Source organism: Chelon labrosus, assembly GCF_963514085.1.
Source record: "Chelon labrosus genome assembly, chromosome: 13".
Classification (NCBI taxonomy): Eukaryota; Metazoa; Chordata; class Actinopteri; order Mugiliformes; family Mugilidae; genus Chelon; species Chelon labrosus.
In genome coordinates this window covers 12,679,650-12,706,024 of record NC_140346.1, presented here as the reverse complement: position 1 = coordinate 12,706,024, position 26,375 = coordinate 12,679,650, and the positions used below count along the sequence as shown (strand labels likewise).

General features: G+C 42.2%; 1 protein-coding gene across 2 annotated transcripts in view; it reads left to right on the top strand.

The window, feature by feature from the left end:
- The window catches only part of usp32 (ubiquitin specific peptidase 32), a 53,731-nt gene that overhangs the window by 22,830 nt on the left and 4,526 nt on the right, over positions 1-26,375 (top strand). The window contains exons 5-33 of one of the 2 annotated variants that reach the window (XM_084559019.1): positions 1,295-1,454; positions 8,028-8,159; positions 8,844-8,951; positions 9,118-9,233; positions 9,551-9,613; positions 10,214-10,297; positions 10,410-10,471; positions 10,583-10,685; positions 11,214-11,400; positions 12,952-13,130; positions 14,190-14,330; positions 14,675-14,792; positions 16,944-17,098; positions 18,027-18,108; positions 18,285-18,359; positions 18,828-18,966; positions 19,059-19,164; positions 19,351-19,524; positions 20,653-20,827; positions 20,926-21,077; positions 22,409-22,520; positions 22,616-22,815; positions 22,922-23,106; positions 23,283-23,369; positions 23,685-23,805; positions 24,453-24,644; positions 24,737-24,962; positions 25,141-25,583; positions 25,682-25,774. In XM_084559019.1, the coding sequence (XP_084415145.1) occupies positions 1,295-1,454; positions 8,028-8,159; positions 8,844-8,951; positions 9,118-9,233; positions 9,551-9,613; positions 10,214-10,297; positions 10,410-10,471; positions 10,583-10,685; positions 11,214-11,400; positions 12,952-13,130; positions 14,190-14,330; positions 14,675-14,792; positions 16,944-17,098; positions 18,027-18,108; positions 18,285-18,359; positions 18,828-18,966; positions 19,059-19,164; positions 19,351-19,524; positions 20,653-20,827; positions 20,926-21,077; positions 22,409-22,520; positions 22,616-22,815; positions 22,922-23,106; positions 23,283-23,369; positions 23,685-23,805; positions 24,453-24,644; positions 24,737-24,962; positions 25,141-25,583; positions 25,682-25,774 (4,170 nt within the window). Of the gene's footprint in view, positions 1-1,294; positions 1,455-8,027; positions 8,160-8,843; positions 8,952-9,117; positions 9,234-9,550; positions 9,614-10,213; positions 10,298-10,409; positions 10,472-10,582; positions 10,686-11,213; positions 11,401-12,951; positions 13,131-14,189; positions 14,331-14,674; positions 14,841-16,943; positions 17,099-18,026; positions 18,109-18,284; positions 18,360-18,827; positions 18,967-19,058; positions 19,165-19,350; positions 19,525-20,652; positions 20,828-20,925; positions 21,078-22,408; positions 22,521-22,615; positions 22,816-22,921; positions 23,107-23,282; positions 23,370-23,684; positions 23,806-24,452; positions 24,645-24,736; positions 24,963-25,140; positions 25,584-25,681; positions 25,775-26,375 lie in introns of both variants that reach the window. The other variant, XM_084559018.1, reaches the window with a different exon arrangement.

The following is a 26,375-nucleotide window of genomic DNA, read 5'->3' as shown; positions in this document are numbered from 1 at the left end:
GAGGGATTTTAGACACTAATGATAGTTCAGCGGACGTATATTTATGTAACGTCTACAAGCTCCCCTGGCTAAGGTAATTCTCTACCTCAATATTATCGTGGCTAAGGTAACCGTTTCATCACATGTATATGTTCTCTCTGTCTGCTAGTGCTATTTAAATACCACCAGTGCTACTCCTTAATACACAAGTTTATACATTTACTCTTTGTAGAGGCTTACAGTTGTTTATAAATGGCTTTCTTATCTCAGTTTATGGTTTTAACTGCCGTCCGGAGAAATATCAGGTCAGCTGTTTGATTAGCTTGGCAAATGAGCATCAGGGACAAACTTATCATTCAAATGTACACTGACCTTCGATTGGCAGATCATGTTGCCGGCTTAACTTTCTGTTCTTTTTGTTTTTATCCATCCTGATTTATCACATAATTGGCCTTTATCTTTTTTAATATGGCATAAAGCTCTCTGCAAAAGGACTTCAGCATCAAGCCTAAATTATTACCCGCAAATTAGTTTGTTGTTAACTGGTATCTCTTGTGTGGGAGGCCAGTGGTTTGTGGGTCAGATGATCTTCTATAATTATACATGTACTTATATTAAATTATGTGTGTAGTGATATTTAGTATGCAGAGTTTTGGAACATTCTTAAGAAGTTGTTCAAGCATCAGTTTTTATTTGAGTCACAGCTACTGATAGCTTCACTGTCTGCTGCCTCCAGCCACTCCTGCCTACTCAGAAAGTGGTTCCCCAGTTAGTAATGACAGTACAGACTCTGGACCGGTGATTTTTTTTTAATTATTTTTATTTTGTTAAGGTGTAGTCCATCAGTGAAGGATTTACATTCAAGATTTGTACAGGTTCAGTCGTGCTCATTATGTTGTATTAATCCACAGAGTCACCATTTACACGCTGTCTGTCAACTGCGTGTTACCTTGAGTGCTTTCATTTATTTACGTGCTCTTCATCCTTGGTTCAATTCTACAATTGCTACTCCAGCACCTATCACTTATTTTTATGAGCTGCCTCCTTTGAAATGTGATTAATACCTGTGGTGAAGGTAAAAAAAAAAATATATATATATATAGTGTATTGCCACAGGTATTAAAGAAGCAGAAGTCTCACATCGGTGCTTCTCTAAGCTGCCACTTGCAGCACCAGCACTGTCATCATTAAATATCTTCATCCAAGCGAATGAGGCTCTAGACAGAAACTCACAAGGTTGCAGACAGATGCAGACTAGTGATTCAGCTGTTTGGTTGCCAAAGAAATCATTTTCTCTGTTGCCGTGTTTCGGCAGGGTGACAAGGTGAACTATGAGCGCTTCAGGAACTGGCTCCTGCAGAACAAGGAGGCATTCACTTTGTCCAGATGGCTTCTATCTGGAGGAGTGTGTGTCACGCTGACGGATGACAGCGACACGCCCACCTTCTACCAGACCCTGGCTGGAGTCACTCACTGTAAGTCCTCAACAAAAATCAACTCTGAGTCAATGTGTTTGCATATATTGCATGTCCTTATCTGCACATTTTTACTTTCGCACGTTAATCACCCAACAAGCATACTGTTGATGCTCATTTAATTACGTTTAACTACAACATAAATTCCTAATTACTGGTAAGTCAATATAACTACCATCCAAACAACATATGTCATATCATGTTACTGTTCTCGTTTACTAATTATTTCGACCCACTTGTACTCAGATCTGAAAAGGGTTGAGGCGCGGAAAGCCTCTAATGAGAAAACAACTGCAAGAAAATTCGGGTTTAATTGGAAGTAGTGTTACAGCAGCAAATTAGATATGGATGACATGGATGTTGGTTCTTAAAATATGATAAAATAAACCAATAAATACTGGGAGATAAAAGGCCTGTTCCTAATACAGTACACTGTAAGGCTGTTGCAGATAAAATCTCGGATCCGTCTGCTTTGAGAATTCAGAGAACATTCAAAATATTTCCTTCATCAAAGACTGTACTTTTATTTGAATATACAAGAAATGACTCACAGTAGTGTGTTAAGGCTTGGGTGAAGTCACTGAACTATCGTTATACTTTACATGAGCTGTTTTTATTGGTGGGGAGTACCCTGGGAAGTTACTGACGGGGTCGACATATCCCCCTGAAACATTTGCTCTCTTGCTTCTGTGGAGTTTTTCTTTATTCCATTTCTCCTTCAACAAACCACATCTTTCTCCTCCCACTGCTGCTTTCTGTAACCATTTCCTCTCTGCCGTTCTCAGCACTGCACCATGCAGACGGCATTGGTAAACGTGACTGCCGATGGTTTGACATTCGAGCATCTTATCCTCGTATTTCTATGCGATAGTTGACTTTATGTAACAGTTAATGCTTAATAGTAACAAGAGTCACGTGATGCTGTTAATTGACCTTGATCAATAGTTAATTAAGTTTGTTTCAGGTTAAGGCAATTAATTCTATTACAGTTCAGCTTTTATTCAGCTTTATCTGTTAACCTTGTTAAGGGAAGATACAAGGAGCTAGCCAGCAGAACTCTCTCTTTAAAAGTAACATAAATTGCTGTCTCAATAGTTTCAAACAGGGAAGAAAATCACCATAAAAACACTGCAGTGGGGAAACTGTGTTCAGATAATCAGGAAAATATGGAACCAAAGTGCAGCTTTTTGACTGTGCTGCACAAACTGTTGTTCTGAAGTCATTTTTTCCAGCTCATTACTCTTCCACATTACAGTACATTGATACTGAAAATGTACTGCAGAACAATGAAAACAATACACAGGTTTTATCTGCAACATTTCGCTGGGTTTTCTGTGTGCCTGTTTTATAGTCACTGTTCAATAATGGCAACCTGGCTTATTACATTATCTCTGCTAAATATAATATCTGTGCAACCCAATCTGTGTAGCCTCAGACACTCAGTTCTGTCAAGTTATTGATTTTTAAAATAAACACGTCACTGTATGCGTTAATGAAATGTTCAGGTAAATGGACAAAAATGAAAAGCTCATGAAAAGTGAATGTTTCTTCTTCTTCTTCTTCTTGGTGCTAATCAGAATATATCCATGTCACAGATCACATAATTAAAGCCAACACTGACTAAATAAACTAACTAAAACCACATTTTTGTTGAACTGTATCAAACAAAAGCAAATGGCGATACACCAGTCCAACCTCTAGACTGGCACGATACAGCTATCAAATATTCTCAACCATCAGTCAGACTCATTCAAGGTGACCGGTTGGCAACTTAGCTTTTGGTGCCACCCAGTCTCAGTCTCATAATATGAGTCTCTTGTAATATTATGAGTTCTACACAGTGAGAAATACAGGTTGTAAATTTTGTGAAGAGAAGGCTTTTAATCAAATTGGTCCTCAGTTTTCTGGCAGATATTTTGAAGTGACCTGTCTGAATTTCTTATTTTCCTCCAAAACCGAAACATCCAAAAGCCCAGCTGCATTATAAACCAACCACATATATAAAGTGTCCTGTACTTTCTTTTTTAAACTTTTGTACATCAAAAAAAGATTCAAGATTCAGTTTAAGTACTATTATCTAATACAAGATTGTATAACAAAATTACATGGAAAGTCATTAAACGACGTTGTGTTCACATCTTCACAAGAGCATTTGTTGTAGAAATGTTTTAAAGATAGTAAATGTAAAACAAAATAAAAATTTCAGTGTTTGTTTGCCTGTTGCAGGCCAAGTAATTAGCCAGGCTTTATTTTGCCACTAAGGTCAGAAAGCTGGAAAGAACCTGTCTTGTCCAACAAACCTGGACACTGCCTTTAATCTGCCTGCTTTCACCTTATCCTCTTAACTTGGTGTGTGTGTATTAGAGAGGGAGAGAGTGACACAGCCCTGGTCCATGACTGTTTCCAGAACACGAACGTAAAGCTTGACTCATGGCAGAGCTTAACACAGTGAATGCTCCGCTAACATGCTAGCTTCCGACGATATCGCAATATTTGCGGAGTAGAAAACCTTGGGAATAACAGCCTTCTGGACAGGATGGCGTAGCTTCTGTGAGCGGTTTTTGCAGGGAGTTTACTATGGTATATGCTGGCTGTGGCAACACCTCTCTAAGGATGTTCCCTGGATAATGGTATGGTATCTCTGCTGCCACTCGGAGAGAGTCGCACCTCTAGGTTGGTATCAGGCCTGCGGGACACCTACAGTACATAGAGAAGCAGTAAATTTATAAAAGAATTTGTGGTCAGTGCCTTAGCAGACTTTGCGACAGTTTGTCATGGTCTGTTGTCGAACTACTAGTTTTGAAACAGCTTGTTTGAGGCCTTTCCAACTTGTATGTTGGCTATAAAACCTCAAGACACTTTGGTAACAACTTGGTGACCTCTGTGAAACCTATTATTGAAAACTGTGACGCACAGAAGGCTTGTCTTAGATGTCCTGTTGAGATTTGGACATTTGCCTTGAGTAATTTGCAAGCAAACAATTGCTAAATGTTTAGTTGTAGAATGGCTGACAACATGAGAGAAGTTCCTGCCTTGACATCCACTCTAGGATCATATGATATCAGTAGTAGTAGTTTATCAAGAAATCTATATGAGCAGATTTTTACTTCGAAAGCTATCGCTCACCAGCAAGCAGAACCGGATGTTGTGCTTTGAGTCTTAAGGGCGTCAAGTCTTTCGGCTCATTTACCGCTAATGCATTTAGCAGCAGTATCAGTGTTTGACGAAGTAGACAGCCAAGCTCCAACTGTGAAGTCTGCCTTCATTACCTAGATTGGAAATACAAAAAGCAATGACTGATGTGACCTTGAGTGGTGCTTGAAGAAGCAGTGTGACGGAGTGGATCCGTAGTCATGGCAATGAGTTATATAGATTAGCAGTCACACTGTCATGAGAGATGTTCAGCGTGATGGACACTAGTATCTGTTTTGCTCTTTGTCCCCCAGCACTGATTACTGACATGTTCAGAGTGGTGCTACCGTCTTTTCTGTCCTGTGTCATTCACGGAAAGATACTTCAGCTTTTTAGCCTTAGCTTTGTTGTTAAGGACCACAGTGTCTAGACGAGGTTGTGTTTGTTTTAAGTGTTCCTTCCTTGTTTTTGTTGAGTTAGCTATGTTCAGCTTTGAGCCAGAAAGGTAGCCATGAGTCTCTAGTGCTCGTTCCCTGCCTTAGCCCATAACCTTCAATAATTTATCAGTCTTGTATTATTTTCTCCATGCCATCTCCATATAGTCCCCTTTGCGTTCTGAATCATTGATGCCATACTCGTTGCTCCCTTTTAGTTTGTTTAAGTTAAAACGTCTGAGCCAGTGGCAGTAAAAAAAGAAAAGGTAACTAAGTGCTTCCCACTCAGGCCAAGGTCAGCTGTGCTGATGTCCACCTCTAGACTACAGGGAATCAGAACATGGAGGAGAGAGGACCAACCCTCTCAGACTGTCTGTTCTCCAGGGATCAGCTTCAGGGATGATGAAGCAACAACCTTCATCATCCCATTTGGCTAGAACCCTTGACCAGTAGCCGCTAAAAACAGCTTTCAGGAAGGTTGTTTTAAAAACTAGACTGGGAAACTTCAGTCCAGTTTCTGCAAGGAACTGACTGCCATTTGATTTGTGCTTTTGTGTTTTGACACCTGTCATATGTATTGGCTTTATGCCAAAGGCTAGCTGGCTAGTTGCTAAATCCTATTACCTTAAGCTGTGGATTAGCATGTTGAAAGAGGACGGCTGGTTTATTGTCCCAGGCAGGGCTTCATATGCTATATTGGTCTGATCCGTATCACTTCATGACAAGAAGAGTCAAATACAGTACCATACTCTCCAGTGGCCGTTATATAACCTCTCCTTTGGGTTATTTGTGGTATCATGACCTCTTTCATGTTTACTCTCTGGACTTCTCACTAGGTCACCACTTATACTGTAAGTGTTCTAAGTACCACAGTATAAACCATTTACTTAGTTAGTTTGGTGCATTATTTAACTACTGTGTTTAACATTGTTTCCATTATGGATGCTGAATCTTTTTTATGACATTAAATTAAATGCTCTATGATTTTATAGATTATTTGTATGGCTATTAAACTTTAGGAATACACAAAAAATACCATGAACTTAAAAGAACACTAAATGTTATACTACAAATGCCAGTCATTACAAAGAAATAAATCAGGCTTGGTTTTTATTACCCACCAAAATGAATCTATGTCACACGTCTTGTAAGTACTGAAAGTTGGCATTGTAAAATGTAATTTTATTGTATCTGGCCAAACCTTTAGTACAGCCACTTCTGATAAGGGTTTTTATATTCTTTCACATTCATCAGTATTTCTTATATCACCAGGAGAGCAAGTTTGAAGTCTAAAAGTCTAAATGACAGTCCAATCCAAATGTGTTCATCCTCTGTGAAAATGATTTTACCTTTAGTAACGGTTTGACTTCTGGTATGGGGGCAGTCCTGTGCCGTTTACTTTTGAAGATGGCTGTTTGGGGTTTATTTTGAGCACTCTCAGAAATGATTGCTTGCATCCATCCGTTGCTGTTACAGTTTTTCTCACGCACATTCATCTAAAAGCTCAAGTTCAGATCTGCCTCTGTCCTTCAGGGAGCCCTCTGACTATGATCAACTCCAAATCCATTCAGCATTATGACAACAACTCCGACATTGAGCTAAAGTCATGAGACAAAGAATTGTGATTCTCTAGCAGAAATTGCCATTTTGCTCAGAAAATGAAAAATAACTGGTAAAAATTTGAAATAGAGAACACATTTAGTCCAAAACACTGAGCAGCAGATATGAACGTGTAACATGATATAGGGCATAGACACAGTTAACTCAGTTATTCAGTGGCATAAGGCTAAACAAGCTGGTAGAAATGACTTGACTGTGGTGTCTGAGAGTAGAATAATGACCAAGCTGTTTGGTTATCGCGTTCGACACCTTCCACGCTTTTCGCAACACTCTGGTCGGGGTGCTCTGTTGAGAGCCACGGGAGGTACTTTCTCCCAGCAGCTTTTATGTGATGAGGAGCGTATCTCGGTTTGGGCTTGGCGTCACTGTTGTTCTTCATACTCCTACACTGCCAGGGCAACTCTCCACCCACCAGTCACCAGCCACGTTCTTTGATGAACACAGGCCGCGATGCTCGCGTGTTTTTGTGCGCCTCTGCACTTAAGCGCATTATACATTATTCATTACACCTTGTAGATAATAATTTTCTCCATTTTTATGTGTCGTGCAGTGTTTCAGTTCTAAAGAACTACACTACAAAGAAAAACTGAGATTTTAAAACGCACTTCATCAAAACTGAGTTACAAGTTTCTGACTTGCTGAGTTAAAAAAAATCTGAATGCTGTATTTGCATTTGTCCACGAAGTTGCAGCTACTGCACTCTTATTTGGTAATCTGTGTGCCGTAGTACTCACTGGCACGCTTACTGCTCTCTTAACACAGAGAGATGACTGATTGCATAGCTAAAGTTGCACAGAGAAGTCATTCAGAAAGCTGGGATAGCCGCAGCTGACCTTAGCTAAAAGCTAAAATCAAGTTATCAGAATAATAATCTGAAATCAGTTCATTGCTTTTCATACCTTGTAATACCCAACATATAAGCACTGTCTGCACAGGTTATTACATAGTGCTTTCCTACTCAGTTTGCTTCGACCCACCTGGTAACTATCTTGTATGTGTTTATTCAAAATGCCCATAGAGTTTACAAAGCAATCGATCTTGCTACTTGAACTCACCTGTATGTTGATATTTCAAACCTCTGACATTGCACTGTGTATACCTGAACCTAAAAGTGACTTTTCAAGTGTACACACTTTTTGCTTTGTGTTGTATTGTTAACCCCTTGGTTGTGTGTGTTGTAATTGCAAATGCCCTTTAGAAGTTATTGTCTAGGATGCCAGTGAATAAAAGAACAGGGTTGTTAACCTCTGATCTGCAGTAAAAGTGCTTTGAATGTACAGAACAACAACTGATAATAACAACAGAGAATTATGCCTCGTTAGCTTGCGGTACATATGTAAATTATGACAAACATCTGACTATCTGTCTCTATCTTCTTTTCCTGTAGTGGAGGAGTCTGACATTATAGACTTGGAGAAGCGTTATTGGCTACTGAAAGCCCAGTCCAGAACCGGACGCTTCGACTTGGAAACCTTCGTCCCACTGGTCTCCCCTCCTATCCATGCCTCACTGAGTGAAGGTAAGACATTATCTATTAGAGCAATAAGGCTCTTTTAGAGTACTGCGGGACCTAGACACCGTAACTTACACATGCAGCCTGCGCCGGGGCGAGCCATTTTTACTTGTGCACTTGTGAGTCTGGCTCACCTTTTATGCCAGTCGGGTTAAATCCACTTCCTGCTTCATGTTCAACAATGGCGACTGAAACCTTCACTGAAACTTCGCCGAGCGCACGAGTCATACAAATGTTTGTATCTCCGAACCTCCTGAGTTAACCTTTCCTCGATGTGTTCCATCTTTATTGATCCAAAAGAATCAATTCGAAAATTGCAGAGATGGAGAAGCAGCAGGAAATACTAAAGCAGAAACATGCAACAACCAGCGGACCAATCACAGGTTTTGCGCTCTGCACCGTCGCAGTGCGTAGGTACATTTCTGGGGAGGTGCACGTCAGTTATGGCACTAGGGTCTGCGTACTGTCTGCGTAGGGGTCTGCGCTGTCGCTGTAGCTTCTGCGTCAACTTAACACGGAAGTCTAGACCGCCTATTACACAGAGGCACATATGGATTAAGGCAGAGTTTAGGTATTGTAGATATAGACACAAAACTTATTTCATCATTTATGCCCAAGTTAGTGAATAAAATCCTCTTTAAGGAATGGATTTTTTTTACAAACATCTTTGATTTTGATCCTGCTTTCCAGGCTTGTTTCACGCCTTTGATGAAAATCGGGACAATCACATCGACTTCAAAGAGATCTCCTGTGGACTGTCTGCTTGCTGCAGGGGGCCCGTCGCTGAAAGGCAGAAATGTAAGCCACGCCATGGTTTTAAATCTTTACAGACAAATAAAACCCAGAGGCTTCACATCATAACAAGTGGTTTTGTCATAATACGTTCTTCTTTGTAGGTGTTATCTACACGCCTACATGTGGAAATTCTGCTTCATAATTTTATTACGCTCTCTTTCCCCGCCAGTTTGCTTTAAAGTGTTTGATGTGGACCGTGATGGGGTTCTGTCTCGAGATGAGCTCCATGAAATGGTGGTGGCCTTGCTTGAGGTGTGGAAGGACAATCGCACAGATACACTCCCAGTAAGTAAAGACACACACACGCTAATTCTAGCTGTTCATTATAGGTTTTGTTGACCAAGCACCCAGCTCTCCAGAGTTTTAAGTTTGTCCTCAGTATCAAATATCCTAAGTATCATATTCCACCACCTAACCCTCAGATACAGCATGTTACAACACATTAAGATGCGTAGCTGGTTTAGTATTAGTATAGTACTTATGGTTTGGATCCATGGGATTTATTGAAATGTAGTGGTATGAGATGAAAATACTACAGAGCGAGGATTGAAATGTGATTTGTGTTTGCTTCTTCATTCTTATATTTTGTGTTGTCCTTACAGGAGCTGCAAAGTAGCGTGTCAGACATAGTAGAGAACATCCTGAAGATGCACGACACGACCAAGGTGAGAAGCAACTCTTTGTGATTGTTGTCACTGATTTACAGTACTCTGCAAAACTTAAGTAGTTTCTGATAATAAACAACCAGACAAATATTACAATTAAGGAAGCATTTGGTGTAAGAAACAGTTTGCATCTTGGATTCCTAACTGAATCCAAGATGTTAAAATCAGGGCTCAGTGGGGCTCAGGCTATCTGACAGGATTCTTTGTTCTTCTCGGAGCTGAGCATATTTCGTTTTGTCTCTGGCTGGGTGTTGCTGCGGATGTGGAATTCATTTCTGATGGTGTTACTTGGTAGAGGAGATTCTAAAGTGCCCACAGACTTTGCAGTGAACTACTGTAGCTTTCAGATTATAACGTTGAATCTTAAACACACCAAACTCCGCTCTAGCTTCATCTTTTCCCAAGACTGTTATCACCAGGAGCTGCCCTGTACACCTACAGCAAGCCTTCTTGTCTTACCACAAGGTTATTTTCAAACACAGGGACCATTAGCAGATGAATATAGTTCCTTCTATTCTTTCTAAGATCTCAAAACAATGTTTATTTTGGGCATAGCGCATACGAGTCTGCTGACCTTTTTGTTGTTTGGCTCCTCACCAGCTGGGTCACCTGACACTCGAGGACTACCAGATCTGGAGTGTGAAGAGCGCTTTGGCCAATGAGTTCCTAAACCTGCTCTTCCAGGTTAGTACACCTACATGCTGTAGTCGTACGACTTGAGCATGTTTTGAGATTTAAATGAAGTATTTACTCATGATCATTTTCCATGTGTTCTGTGTATTTGTCTTGGTTTCAGGTCTGCCACATAGTCCTGGGGCTCAGGCCTGCTACTCCTGAGGAAGAGGGACAGATCATCAGGTATGTACCTGTTCTCTTTATCCATCAGTTCATTATTTAGTATATCGCATGTGCTGGTAGACCTGGTGTCTCTCTTTGAATTAGAGTTTTTCTTTCTGTCTGTGTGTGCAGGGGATGGTTGGAGAGGGAGAGCAGACATGGGCTGCAGCAAGGCCAGAACTGGTTCCTCATCTCCATGCTGTGGTGGCAGCAGTGGAAGGACTATGTTAAATATGTAAGTAAAGTTAACAAACGTCAAATGTGTTGATACGGATACAGAAAGGTGACAATTTGACAAAAAAGGAAATTATATAAAATGCCTTAGTAAAAGGCTGCACCACTAGCCTGGAAGCCGGAGAAACGTCACAACTCAATTGGATGTTTGGTGATGGCAGTTAAACTGCTAGTCATAACAAATACAAACATGTATTGCTAGACCATGTTCAGGTCATTCTTGGATAAATGTGTCACATCATTTTGCATAAATCCACGAGGAATCACAATTCCCACAAATCACACACACACACAGATTTAGTAGTGGTATCCACTTGTGTTGTTAAAATTAATGTGTCTCTCGAAGAAACCTTGATTTCTCTAGCTGATAGAGTTCATTCACCCCAGTTTTGACTCAGTTTATCATGAGTTTATTCAGAGCTACATATTGACACAGAAGCAGTGAGTGCCATTAAAAGCAGACACCATTAATCTCAGCTATCAGTGTAAACAGTGACGGAGCCGTTCTTGCTGTTGTCATCCTGTCCAGGAGCATAAGGGCATCGTGGTGGAGCAACCGTCCATCCTGAGCTCGCTCAGGAGTCCAATGGCCACAGCAACTGTAGAGCCTGTCCTGCCTGACAGACTTGGAGGACTGGGAACCTTCGGCCCTGTCAGCCCCACTGAGGAGAGGTCGCCTGATGCCGTGTCCAGCGCCTCAGAGGCAACAGAAACCAGTCAGTCATCAAACTTCCTAATAGCAGTGAATGGTGTATCAAATCTAAAATATAACTGACTCTTATCAGATGATATGTTGATTTCCTCAAGTATACAAGAGCAGGAAGCAGAGTTGGTATGGATTTAGATTTATGGCATGCAGGTTTCTTTCCAAGAACTCTGTCTAGTACAAAATAACTCTGGCTAAGTAGGTATTCTGTTACACATAGGGAAATGGAAGCACTAAAAATAGAGGCACCAGTATCTTTGTCTGCACATTAATCATGACAGATGCACAAGTACGGCCAACAGCTACCTCTCCCACATTATCTTTGTAATTGTTCACTTAGTTACTGTAGATATTTTAAAATGTGTTTAGTGTTCATTAAACAGTGAAACACATTTTTTATCTTGATCTGATTTTGGAAACATTTTGGCCGCATTTAGTTTTCTAATCATTTGAAATATGAAATTTGTGGACTCATGCCACCGTCCTCCTACTCAGATTTACTTTGTGTTAGAGAAACACTATTTTTTTCTCTCAGTAATCGGTTCCAGTCACATCAGCTCGGTCATTCTTTCACACAGTATTATGTCACTTCCAGTGAAATCTTGCACTTCCTGCAGCGCTTTCGGTACGCTTTTAAGTTGAAACTAAATGGCATTGGCAACACCAAACGTTGTGCTTGTTGCTCCAAATAGCTCAACACTGGTTAAAAACCTCCGACCTCAATTTCAACAGCCATATGAAGACAAAAATCTGCCTACAACGTCCTGACAAACATTTGAAGAATGAAAGAATTTCTGTCTAAACAAGATACAGTACCATGCGGGTTTATTTTTAGATGGCTAGACTATTAAAATTGTTTTACATCTTCAGGTAATGAATCCGACAAGTGCAGCTCCCTTACGCCAAGAAAGTGGAGCATATTACACCAATATGCTGCACTGGCTTCCTGTGCAGCAGGATTTTAAGAGCCCTCTACTTGTTCATAAAGCCCAAATGATTTCATCCCCAAATGCTTCTCTGGTTTATTTTTGTAGCATCCAGTCCCCTCAGGTTATCTGGAAGAGGCTTGTGCACTGTACTCTGAACAAGGTCTCATTTAAATCGGAGCTTAAGACCTTATTGTTTGCAGCAGACGGCCAGTATACAGTATAATTACGTGACTTCACTTACAAATATAAAGAAAGGAAAAGTAATATAAGTCTTCCCAAGTGAAACTCGGCACACTGATCATGACACGAGGTGAACATGATGCTGTATTTAGAAATCGAAATAGGATAGCAGCAACTTAATAGCAACCGGCAACTCATTTGAATACTGTTTTTTATTTGAGCATTTGTGATAGTACTTCCTTGGCCTATAACTAGCTTGTATTTGTATTAAGAAAGGAAAAAGTGTACATCAGCAAGACACCCATTCACAATTAGAATTAGGTTTTTGGATTTATGTCAGAATTGTAGCTAAATTCGGTAGAGTACATTTAACATGTTGATTCCATATGATGTTTCCAACTCCGTGCTCCTGTTTGCTAACTCTCACCCTTTCTCTCCCTCTGTCCCTGCAGCCCTGAGCCCCCAGGTAGCTCCATCAGCCACAGAGAGCTGTTTTGCCCGTCAGCACAATGTGTCAGACAACAACAATCAGTGTTTTTCTGGAGCCAACGGCCACCTCCCATCCCAGCTGGCAGCACAAAGACCCGGAGCCATCGACAACCAGCCCCTGGTCAACACCGACCCCATGAAGGCAAGAACTGCTTTGTGTGTGTCAGTTGCTGCTCGGCTGTGGTAGCTGCTAGACTGTCTGTTGAACCTAGTGAGCCAGCAATTAATTCAAACTTCATTAAGTTACATGGTTTCAAATTTCAAGATGACACAAATCATATTCATGTATTATTTTAAAAGTATCTTACCATCGTTTAAAGCAGGGATGCCCAACCTCCGGGCTGTGAGGAAATTGTAATATTCAGAAAAAATGAATAAGAAGATGAGAGCTGAGCCAGGCTAGCTTTCTCCCCCTGACCCTGCTCATTATGGCAGACCATGTCCAAACGCTAGCTTTATACTTAACACGCTTCCCATCTCCTTGTCAGACAGAAACCAAATGAGAATAATTCCCAAATGTGGCTTTAGCAATGCAGAAAAGTAATATGATTTGAGAGGAACGTGCATCAAAGAAAGGATTAATGTCCTGAGCAGTATACGAAGGTATTTGTGACCAAAATATATTTTTCGCATCAGGCTACACATACACAGTGCCGGGGTTGATGATCATGAAGCATGCATCTCACATCATGATCGCAGCTTTGCTGTGGCATATGTTTGACATTTGAGAAGAGAGAGGCATTCATCCTGAGAAGCCTCCCGTATTAATAAACTCCCTCCTCATTTGCTTTCTGAGCCAGGCGCGTCTGTTCACAGAGCTCAAAAGGCATGTCACACAGATCCGTGCATTCAAAAGACAGATGTGATCCGGGCCTTTGACGCTAAATCCAGACATATAAAGCAAAATGGCGCATTACAAATAAAATAATACCCTTTTTTACCAGCTTCTTTTTCAGTTTAAGAGAAGACATGATCTGAGATTCCTGTTTAGGAGTCACTCCTCCTCAGCTGGCAGAGGGACCAGATGGCGCTTCCGTTTTCCTTTTGTCTTATCTCTACAGTTTGCTGTAATAATAGCAGCCTGCCAGCTTGTCTATAGCATTAGGATAATGTCTCCGTCTATTATGTGTAATTCAGAAAGACAGAGCAGTGTCTTTTGTGCACCTATTTAAATGCTGATGTCTGTGCTGTGCCCCTGCAGGCCCCTACGTTAACCATGGAGGGTGGCAGGCTGAAGCGCTCCTTGCAGCTGGTGCCTGGTAGAGACTTTGAGACGGTGCCAGAGCCGGTGTGGAGGGCACTCTACCACTGGTACGGTGCCAACCTCAGCCTGCCGCGACCAGTGAGTAAATGGAGCACACCCACTCTACAGCTAATGAACCTCAATGTTACTTTAATGCATGATGAGGCAATGTGGAACATACATATTCAACATAGCAGTTCAAGTAGATAATCTATAAATTTAGAGATAAAACAGATAATAACTGTACATCCAAATGCAGCATGATTTGTAACCACGAGAACGTTGCATATCTGTTTGTTTCATTTATTTATGTGAGGAAAATCCCATGTCTGGCACTATTTTCCATCTATTTGAGTGTTTTTAGATGAATCAGTGCAGCCTTTTATTTCATTCACCTCAACATAAGTTGTTTTTTTCTAAAAATCTCCCTTCCACCCCTGCAGGTGATCCTAGAGAGCAAGACGGGGCAAGGAGAGCTGGAGCTGTTCCCCCGCCACCTTCTCTTCCTCCGCCAGCAGCCGGCAACGCGCTCTCCCCAGTCCAACATCTGGGTCAATATGGGTATGACCAGCCTGCGAATGTTCCCACCATATATGCCCCCACCAAGAGGTAACGTAAGCCTGCAGCAAGACCAGCGCAAGCCGTCTGCAAACGCTTTCATTGAGCAATCCCGCATCCCTTCCCCCTTTTAATCTTCCTTGAGTGGACTGATCCAACCCAGGGCAGTGCTCTGGAGTGGGAAGCGGAATGAACCGGCGACCCATAAAAGAAAAAGACTAATCACCGTAAAAGTGGAATAATTCAAACCTTTTTGAATTTTTTTTTCTCCATCTTCACACCTTGAAAACGCTTGCTCTGTGTTCTGCAATGATAGCAACATTTTAGCAGGTATATCAAAACAAACTAAGCAATAGTCAAAATAAGTCACATGTCTAAGCATATATCTAAACTTGTGCTGTTTCTCCCCTTCAAACTTCTCAACCTATATAAGAAAATATTCAACATGTGCAGCTCATGTCACCAAATGGATAGCGCATGCTGTTTGAAAACACTGGCTGACCCCTTTTTGCACAGGGAGACCTGCTGCAAGTGGAAACATTGTCCCTGTAGGTAGAATCCACATTGCTGCAGGTGGAAATGTCAGAAGCATTGTTTCCATGGGCATCACGACAGGAAGAAATGTCATCTTCACTGTAGGAAGAAATAAATCAGCATGTCCTCTTCCTTTTATAGTCCTGCAAGGTTAAGGTTAGGGTTTCACATTCACCTCCTTAGTCTGCCAGAGAAGCTATGTTGGCTTCACAGTTTTTAGTCCCTGTACGCACCGCATTACTTGAACTCTTAAAATCCTGCTTTACAGTGTATGATAGTTGTAACTTGTTAGTTGTTATTATTGGTAGAGCATCCTCATTGGCTCGACCATTTTTGGATGTTGTCTGGTCAGGTCAGGCGAGGCTGTGCTCTGGTTCCCCTTGAATTGGGACTTTATGCACGTTAAGATCTTTTGACCGCCTCTTATACATCAAAATCAAAGTCTTGTGTAAAGATGCATCTACCAGGTGTGATGACAGAGTTGCAGAGGCATGTGACTCTTCAACATACCGTAATAAAGCACACAAGCCAGCAGCTTTAAACATGTGTTCCTTCCCCATTCACCTCTCCCCCCAAAATCTGCGATGCTGGTCATTAGTCAGTCTGCTAAATGACACATCGATATTGTTCACAATGTTAATGTGGAATATTCTGCAGACACCAAGCATTTTTTTTAATATAGCGCTACATAAAGCATCTGTTGTTGAATTTATGACAGTTTGTTACCATGAGCCGTAGCTAATCAAGTTTTATTTCAGCCTCTTCCACTTCACTCAGTTCAGGTCCAATTTTGCTAACAATGGAAACAATATAGTCCACACGCCTACAATAACTAAAGCAGAATTTCACCCCAGTGTTTTATTTTCCCTCTGCAGTACGTCTAAATGGATACCGTGGACAACTATATACACAAAAAATGCCGCACTGCAAAAAGAAAACAGATGACAGGGCATAAAGTGCAGACGTATAAACTCACTACAGCTGTAATGAGGTTGGGGATGCTCAGCTCGACACCAGCACTCGGCGATGAGAGTGCCGGTCCCAAATCAAGTCAACGGATCAGGTTTCTGGCCACAGCGCAGACCTGAGTCCCCAGCGGAGCTTTGACTTCCATCGTGACTCATTCTGTCTGAGTAGCGGCTTGTCATTGCTGGGCATTAAACCATAATTCAGATCTAATTACACCTCATATTGAGTGTCGTCCTGACAGAGGCCGTATTGAAGCACTTGGAAGTTAGGGTAAAGGAAAAGCTGTGGAGATGGAAAAAACAGATTTGAAATCCCTATCAGTTAAATAACAGAACTAATATTGATTGGTTTGTATTTGATTTAGTTCACCGAATCCACTAAGTTGATTGACCAATCAAGTTTGCGCTGATTGACAAAATAGCCCTTCTTGCTGCTTTCTTACAACTAATCCTCAGTCAGCAGAGTGATGCTTTTGGTATAAATCAGTTGTTTGCATCTGTGAGCGTGTGCATTAGATAAAAGGTGTGGTTACCATAGCAATAAATCAAATCCTAAACACCTATAATGTGTGTCTGCAAAGATATAAAGATAATAAGAAAATCAAACTGAAGCGTGTTGAGATGGTTGTGAATGTTCCTGTCCTCTTATCAGGTAACGTGCCATCGCCCAACGCTCCTCTGAAGAGGATGCTGGCTTACACAGGCTGCTTCAGCCGCATGGCCACCATCAAGGACATCCACCTGTACCTGTCACAGAGGCTCCGCATTAAGGAGGAGGACATGAGGCTCTGGCTCTACAACAGCGAGGTGAGCTGTCACTGTGACTCAGCTGTCTGTCTGAGATTTGACGTCTTTTACCAGTAAATCAATACTGCAGACCAGGCTTTCTGATCAGGTTTCTGTCCACGTTAGAAATATGAACCATGTGAGGACAATAAAAAATAAGGTGTTATAACCACACCTTATAATCCATCCTCGGGTCCTAGAGTTGTTTCCGACACTAGTCCACCCACAATGAATACATTTTATACAAGAAACCGTAACCAATGCTTGTCATAAAAGATTTGCAGCTTTAAAGGTCAGGTTGGCAGTAAAACATTATATCTCCTGAGCAAAAGCGGCCAAACAACTGACGCCCTAAAAGCCCCAGGTATATCATTTATGAAGTGGCTTGTTCTAATTTAATCCAAGTGTAAATTCAACTGCCTCATACTTCCAGTTTTTGTGTTTACAGATTTCTAGATTCACAGCACATCAGAGCACAAGCAGAATCCCATTGGTTATTTGTGCACACTTACTGTATGTCATTGTCACAGCATCCTCTAGTGGCTGTAGTAATTAAAAACTGAGGAGTAAATAAGGTGAGATGGTTATAAAGCCACAACTTCCTCTATATTGGGAGGAGGTTGGGGTGGATGTACGGCTCCACAAAACAGTTAATTCTTTGCACAAGTTCTTTTTGTGCCTAAATAATATGTAGTGTATGCTAGAGACAGACACCTATAGTATAGTATAGTATAGTATAGTATAGTATCTGTATGTTCATCCTGGAGGAACAAGGAGGCCCAATGGCCTATTTTTGCCGTAATGCCTTCTAGCAGCTTAACTATGTCTGCTTATATTTTTAAAATGAACCAAGCAGAAAGGCCTACAGAGTCATTAATGCATTATCCTAAGAAACCAAAAGTTGTTTTATCCAGTTTCATCATCTTTTCCCCCACTCTTTGTCCTCTAGAACTACCTCACCCTCCTGGATGATGAAGATCACACACTGGAAGGCTTGAAGATCCCGGATGAGCAGCAGCTAGTTATTGAGGGTACAATTATCTCATCTTCTCGTCTTTTTCTTTCTTCTGAGAATTAACAAACCTCTCTTCAGACTTATAGTAGCGCTGTAGCAAACAGACATGTCACCGGTGTATTTACTGGATATTTCAAAAGGTAATTCTGAATAAAGAAGCATGACCGAGAAATCTTCTTCTCTCCTCCACAGTCAGGAACAAAGACATGAGCTGGCCCGAGGAAATGTCTTTCATTGCCAACAGTAGTAAGATGGACAGACATAAAGGTAAACAGGGGGACCGTACTGTGCATTGTGATTCAGTTCTCATGCTCCGATGGTGAATATGTTGCATTTGAAGAAGGATCTTTCAGCTATCTTCAAGCCAATCAAACAAAATACAGTGATCTAAATCTGGCCTTCATTGTTTTGTGTAGCCCCAGTTTGTATCTTTGATGTTTTATCATTACTTTCAGTCATAGAGCTGTACATATTATCTTCAGAAACATAAATATACAGGTGTTTTTTTTTGCCCTCTATATTTATTGTTTATTAATATAATTGGAAGTAGAATTGGAAAAATACCTTTATAATAGGTATAGTCTTCTGATAAAGCACATGTTTATCTGGGATCTGTGAGAGCTGCACCATATGCACCATAATGATCATTATAAAACCTCCGTAGGCCACATTTAGTGTTTTTCCTTCAGTTAATCGTTTTAACACTGACCATTATGCGCTTGTTTTTCAACCCAGTCCCTACAGAGAAAGGAGCCACTGGCCTCAGTAACCTTGGCAACACCTGCTTCATGAACTCCAGCATCCAGTGTGTGAGCAACACCAAGCCCCTCACAGACTACTTCATCTCAGGGAAACACCTCTATGAGCTCAACAGGTGCCGTTTTAAGTCCTTTACTCTGGTCCAAATCTTGCCGCCGTCATTTTGAATCGTCCCATTTAAACCGACTTTTGTTGGTGCCTTGACAGAACGAACCCAATCGGCATGCGAGGTCACATGGCCAAGTGTTACGGTGACCTGGTGATGGAGCTGTGGAGTGGGACGCAGAAGAACGTGGCCCCACTCAAACTCAGGGTGAGCAGTCGGTGATCTTTTATATCCATTATAATGTTCTGCAACTTGACTGGTTGTTGGAGGCATACACACCCTAGTGAGTCCTTATCTCCTCACCTTTCTGCTAGCTCTCTGTTGTTATGTTTATTTCTACTAAAATAATTTCCCAGGACATAAAGTGTACCATGTCCCTTGTCCCCTCTCTAGTGGACGATAGCAAAGTACGCCCCACGGTTCAACGGCTTCCAGCAGCAGGATTCTCAGGAGCTGCTGGCCTTCCTGCTGGACGGCCTCCACGAAGATCTAAACCGAGTCCATGAGAAGCCCTATGTGGAGCTGAAGGACAGCGATGGCCGGCCCGACTGGGAGGTGGCCTCTGAGGTCAGAGTTCACACTGTTTAATTAAATACTATGAAATGAAATGAACATAAAACGGTATGCGTCACTCTGACTTAACTCACTGGCTCACAGCAGGTCACCCAGGTTGACATTTGACAGAGGAGAGAGGATTTACATCAATATTTGTAATTAAACGCAGGGAAATCACATTTTCTTAAGTATCACAGTAATGCAGTGATAGTTGTCTATACATTCACAGGAAATTTGCAAACTCTTAATCGCTAATAGCTTATACTTTAGCTTACCGATGCTTATTTGACAAAATAAAAATAAATATAGGCTGATATCACTTAATTAGCTGGGGGGTATAGCTAACTGGCTCCATGGCAGCATTATACTTCTCGTGTTCCTTTCACATTGTTCTTGTATTTCTGGATTATTAATACTCTCCATTCTTATACTTTCCCTGTGTTGAAATCCTGCGGGCTTAAAAGTGTGAATGGAGGCTTTCGCTGGTCGTAAAGGTTACCAGTTCAGCAGGAAAACGGCGAAAACAGTTCCTCCTCTGCAATTCTGAGACGCTGTTTTATAAAGTCACTTCCTTATCTTGGCTGACCAGGCGTACATCATTGTTATTTTCTGGATACTCTGTTATTGCTGTCCGCAAAAAGGCAAACGTGTTCCTAGTGCAGAATAATCTTTCCTCGTAACAACTTGGCCTCACATCCCTCTGTGGGTTATAAGAGGTATCTGCAGTGACAAAAGCCTATTAATGTTTTACATTATGTCAAAACCCAAGAAAGTCTCTTAAAGCCTCAGAAAACTCACTATTTCTCTGGGACATTAAAGTGCTGATAATCAGTTTGTTCTGCTAACACTGTGAAATACAGTATGTAATTTATTCAGGTAAAGATTATGAAATATTATAAATACCTAAGAGCAGCAATCGGCCAGCTATGGCTTTTATCCTCAGAGTGTATGGTATTAGCCTGAGCCATCCCGTCCTTAGAGGGATGTTGAAGCAACTGTCCCATTCTCTGGAGTTCATCTGGAGTCCATATTAGGAGCTATGAGGACCTGCATTCATGTTGTGTGTTTTCTGTTTGCCCTGTGATGAGGGATATGCAGGATTAGTGACGTCTGATCTTTGTATGTGCCTCCATCCTTCAGGCGTGGGAGAACCACCTGCGGAGGAACCGCTCCATCGTGGTCGACCTGTTCCACGGTCAGCTCAAATCCCAGGTCAAGTGCAAGACGTGCGGCCACATCAGCGCTCGCTTTGACCCCTTCAACTTCCTGTCTCTGCCCCTGCCCATGGACAGCTCCATGCATCTGGAGATCACTGGTGAGCACGTTAGAGGAACGGTTCTTGAAATGATTTTCTATTTATTTATTTTTAAACATATGACTGACTGTAAGTGTCATGCTGTGGTGTGTTCGCAGTCATTAAACTGGACGGCTCTACGCCTGTGCGCTATGGCCTGAGGTTGAACATGGACGAGAAGTACACAGGGCTGAAGAAGCAGCTGAGTGAACTGTGCAGCCTGAAGCCTGAGCAGATCCTCCTGGCTGAGGTTCATACTTCCAACATCAAGGTACTGACACTGTTCTACTGGTGCATGCCTCCTTCTCATGAAAAGTGTAGGTACTAACACAGAGAGCAAACAGGCAGCATTATTCTTTATGTTCATTCAAGGTCAACTTAAAGGCTAAGTTGACTGAAAGTCAAATTACAATATACCGTATATATAATTTTTGATATGAGGAACAAAATCCCATGAATCTACATCGTATTAGGATGGAAGGCAGCATTACATAACAAAAGAAAGTTTTGAAAATTTAAAACATTTTTAAGCCTAGGCGACTGTTTCTAGCTTCATTAGTAATTGCTACAAAGCTGCCACAGTACCATCCTCTAAGTACCACTCAATACACACAGTGTCAAAAACATCTCCTGTACATTATAAAAGACTGAAATACACTAACCTTTTGGTAATAATATGAATAAAATCAAAATAATAGAGCTGTTTAATCAATTAATTTAATTAATCAAGCTATTTCATTTAGCACAAAAGCAAAAGGCCTCCCAGACAAACAGTATAGATTAGTGATTGTTTGCAACCCTGGTACGTGCATTCACTGCTCATTCCTGTTCACTCACTGGAACACAGTCAGTCCAGAGGGGAAGAGGTCACAGTGAGGAGGAGGAGGAGGAGGAGGATGAGTGCACATTATCTAAAAGATACTGGCAGGTCTCTCAGAGAGAGAGTATCTTTGTCTAACTAGATCACTAAATGTAGCATCACTGTCACCCAAATGTTCTCTGTTATTTGTCACTAAGTACTCTTGCTGTGAACCAACCAGGTTAGCATTTTTTGTGGTCAAAAAATACAGATGTGGTAGATTTTACAAAACATGTTTGTGTGGACTTGTGTGCACATTTTGGTACCTGCCGACCGACTGGTGAGGCGATAGATTACTTGCAGATTGCATTTAGAATTTCTTTATACTTTGGTTTTGTATTCTTCCTAGAGTTAGAAGTCATATTGGAAAGAAACTGGAACCAAAGTGTAAAAATCAAATCCAGGCATGACACCTATTACCCGTTCATACATTCAGGGTGTTATATGGTGTGGGCATCTACCATGTGAGCACAGACACCTTGAGTAGTGGATCTCTGGTTCAGTTCCTGCTTAAAATGTTATTACGGACATTTTAATGTGAAGCTGATCACTCAGAAGCCACGATGCACCAGTGCATTACACTGAGCGTTAGTCTAGCTCATAAACTAGGTATCAGTGTGTGTGTTTAACATTACGTCTGTAATAAATGGGTAGAGGTTACAGCATGCCACATCTTTGCTCTTTTTGTTGGTCATTACATTCTAAGTCTAAGTCAGTCTAATGTCTTGACCTTTTCTGTTCAGAACTTTCCTCAGGACAACCAGAAGGTCCGTCTCTCCGTCAATGGCTTCCTGTGTGCGTTTGAGGTCCCAGTGCCGGGTTCACCAACGTCCCTGTGCTCACCCACGCTTACAGGTAAGCCTGTCCGCTCACACCTTGTCTCTGCATTCTTTACACATCCGCCTTAAAAGCCTCCATCAAACCCTCATCATCCTCCTCTCCTTTATTAGACATTACCCCTATAGCCAACGGCTCAACTGCTAATGGGCACCTGGGCAATAATCCCATCCTCATCCCTAATGGCGGGCCCAACACCATGATGCCCTCCAGCCCAGAGACACCTGTGGGAAATGGGATCGCCAATGGACACGTCACACCAGTGCATGATAGCCCCTTCATTGGATACATCATCGCCATGCACAGGAAGATGGTAGGAACTCACAGCAATATAACATAATAAATAGCACTTGCAGAAGAATGTGCTTGACTGAGTCCTAGTTCTTGATACAACATGCTCATTTTTCTGTCCCCATTAGATGCGTACGGAGTTGTACTTCCTGTCATCTCAGAAGAACCGGCCCAGTCTGTTTGGCATGCCGCTCATTGTTCCCTGCACCGTGCACACCAGTAAGAAGGACCTGTATGACGCAGTCTGGATCCAAGTGTCCCGACTGGCCAGCCCACTGCCCCCACAGGAGGCCAGCAACCACGCCCAGGACTGGTAGTTACCCTGTTTATAATAATTGTTAAAGAAACACTCCAACATTTGTTTTTCTTTCAATGAAGCTAGATGTTTCTTTGTTCTGAACGGGCCTAAATACTGTACATCGTAATGCTGTGGAATAAGTGGAGTGGGGGGAAAAATTGTTTAAAATTATTGTATTTTTTCCCTTGCAGTGACGACAGTATGGGCTACCAGTACCCCTTCACTCTACGGGTTGTGGGTAAGGATGGCAACTCCTGTGCCTGGTGTCCCTGGTACAGGTAAGAGTATTTCATATCCACTCTCATGCATGTGTCACAAGTAGGAGGGACATACAGTACATGTTATGTGGCGGTAAGGAGTGATTGTCCTGGTTTTGATATAATAACAAGATTAGTGTGTGTATATTGTATATTCAAATATCATGTTTGGTTTGTTTTAGTAGCAGAAACTGATGAACAGAAAAGCAAATAAAACCACAAAAAACATTGATGAGACATATGATATTCATATTAAAATTAAATTAGAAGAAAATGTTACTTTGTCTTAGGCTGTGTATATTATTTATTAATGCGGGAACGTGTGTGTGTGTCCAGGTTTTGCAGAGGCTGTGCGATAGACTGTACAGAGGACAGAGCTTCTGTCGGAAACGCGTACATAGCTGTGGACTGGGACCCCACCGCCCTGCACCTCCGCTACCAGACCTCCCAGGAGAGGGTAAAACACACACACTCCCCATCCTCAAGTCACTTCAAACACAGTTAAACGTAGAGCAGTAGAGGAGTTGCACAATTGTATATACACAGTTATATGAGGGAATTAGTGGTGTAACTTTCACTCCAGGCTGGGACGCCCTATGAGGAAATCACTGTACACAGCTGCTGTCACTGCCCTGTGTCCTGCTTACATGGGTGTTTTTTCCAGTGCAGACTTTATTGCTTATGACTTAATCACAGCAGGTCAGTCGGTCATGGTATCGTTGTGCAATATTTGAGATAAGGGAGGGCGGGAGATCTGCCGTCAGAAGCTGGTGTAGTTCTGAGTGCGACCACACAGAGTCATCGGTGAGTTGCTAAATGTGAGGATCCAGAGGTGCCATTACAGTTGTATGTTGTCATCAGGTAAATAGAAGATTGACTGCATTTGTTCATGTTTAATTCTCTGCATTCTGTGCTGAACTAAACTATTTAGCATTAAAATACGGCTTGAAATCAGAACTCACACAAGTGCTAGATAATTAGCATCTACATCTAATACTGATTTGGAAACTTCCTGAGTGTGTGCCCTCCACAGTGAGTCGGAGAAAAAGTGTTAAACGTTTGAGTGTGAGTTCATCCTCTCCATCATTACGGTCACCCCTGCAGATTGTGGAGGAACACTGCAGTGTTGAGCAGTCTCGCCGAGCCCAAGCAGAGCCCATCAGCTTGGACAGCTGTCTGAAGGCCTTCACCAGCGAGGAGGAGCTGGGAGAGGATGAACTCTACTACTGCTCCAAGTGCAAGACCCACCGACTGGCCACCAAGAAGCTGGACCTCTGGAGGCTGCCGCCCATACTGGTCAGTGGCACACTTAAACATCTGTGTGAGGCCTCAGCTCTGGCCTGTTGTTTGTTAGTAGTAAGTAGTCATCTATGTGTTCTCTTCTCCAGATTGTCCACCTGAAGCGCTTCCAGTTTGTGAACGGTCGCTGGATTAAGTCTCAGAAGATTGTCAAGTTCCCACGTGAGAACTTTGACCCCAGTGCCTTCCTGGCTCCCAGAGACCTGGAGCAGCACAGCCTCCACTCCCGCAGCGAGAGTGAAGATCTGCTTAGGGTTGGAGAAGACAACCTGTCATCCATATCTGCTCCCGCTGGCTTCTGCAACCTCCCCAAAGGTACAGCATGTTGATCTAAGCTTTATATATTGTTACGTATTTGAAGCCACTCGTGCATTTTTTTGTTTGATGCTTTCCTAAGTGAGAACACGTTTTCAAACAAAAGTATAAATGAGCAGGTTAGCTTATGAGCTCCCTGTTGTGGAAGAAGAATTAACTCTGTGGTTTCCCCCATCAGCCTCCCCCGCTCCAAGCAGGAGGTCCACATCTTCTCTCAGCCGTACCAGCAGCCCCTCCGGCAGCCCCAAAACCACCAGCGGAGGCCGCAGACCAGGCCGGCTACGCCTGCCCCAGCTGGGCAGCAGACACCGCCTCTCCAACAGCAAGGAGAACCTGGATGGAGCTGCTAATCCTGAAGCTGAGCCGAGGGACGGTGCACCACAGGCAGACGCCGAGGGCAGTGCGGCGTTGGACCTCCCTGGATCAGGGGACCCGATCACAACGGAATCATCTTGTGGTACGGAGGCGTCCAGCAGCCACTGCGACGTGGTCCTGATGAACGGGGACAGCAACGGGTTGAGCTCAGACTGCAGCACAGAGGGAAGCATAGACCCCGACAACTCTCTGATGCAGCACAGAGACATGTGTCTGGACGCCATCTACAACCTCTATGCAATATCAGTAAGTAATGCACATTAGACTCCTGTCATACAAGTAGCTGGAATAGGTTTTCCCATATTGGACAAGTCCTTATTTTTTTTCCTGCTTTGTCTCCTCAGTGCCATTCAGGAATCATGGGAGGAGGCCACTATGTGACATATGCCAAAAACCCCAATGAGAAATGGTACTGTTACAATGACAGCAGCTGTAAGGTGAGACACCGGGACATTTAACAGCATGCCTTTTATGACCGCATTTAGATTATTGTTTGATGACCCTGATGAGGCTACGAGCCGAATTGGTCTGTCTGATAAAGTCGTACCATTTACTACAAGTGCTGCTGGAGCCTTGACCTTCCTACAATTTCTTTTCCTCCTCCATAAACCTTGGTAGCAGGTCGTGCCAGAGGTACAACTTTTTCCACATTTAGGTCATAACCAAGGTTAACTGTTTAAACATACTGGGTCACACTAACCCTGTAAAACATATCTAACTCCTTAGACTTTATGATGTTTTTTTTTTTATCACAACAGACTCTTTAATAAACCACTCTCATGGGAGGTGCAAAGGTTAGCCACCATAACTAGGCATAGTACGGTCTATTCCCAAAAGGCTTTAGTTTAGCAAAAGTTGCTAGATGGCATTAGCATAATGTTTATTACTGCATTATTTCAAGCCATATATCATTTTTAGGACTTCATGGTGAAATGAGTCATGTCCCATATGCTGCTACTGCAGTGAGGGGACTGTTAGCAGCTTCTGCTTTAAATTAGCATTAAGGTTAGTTTGAAGTCAACACTTATGACTGGTTTA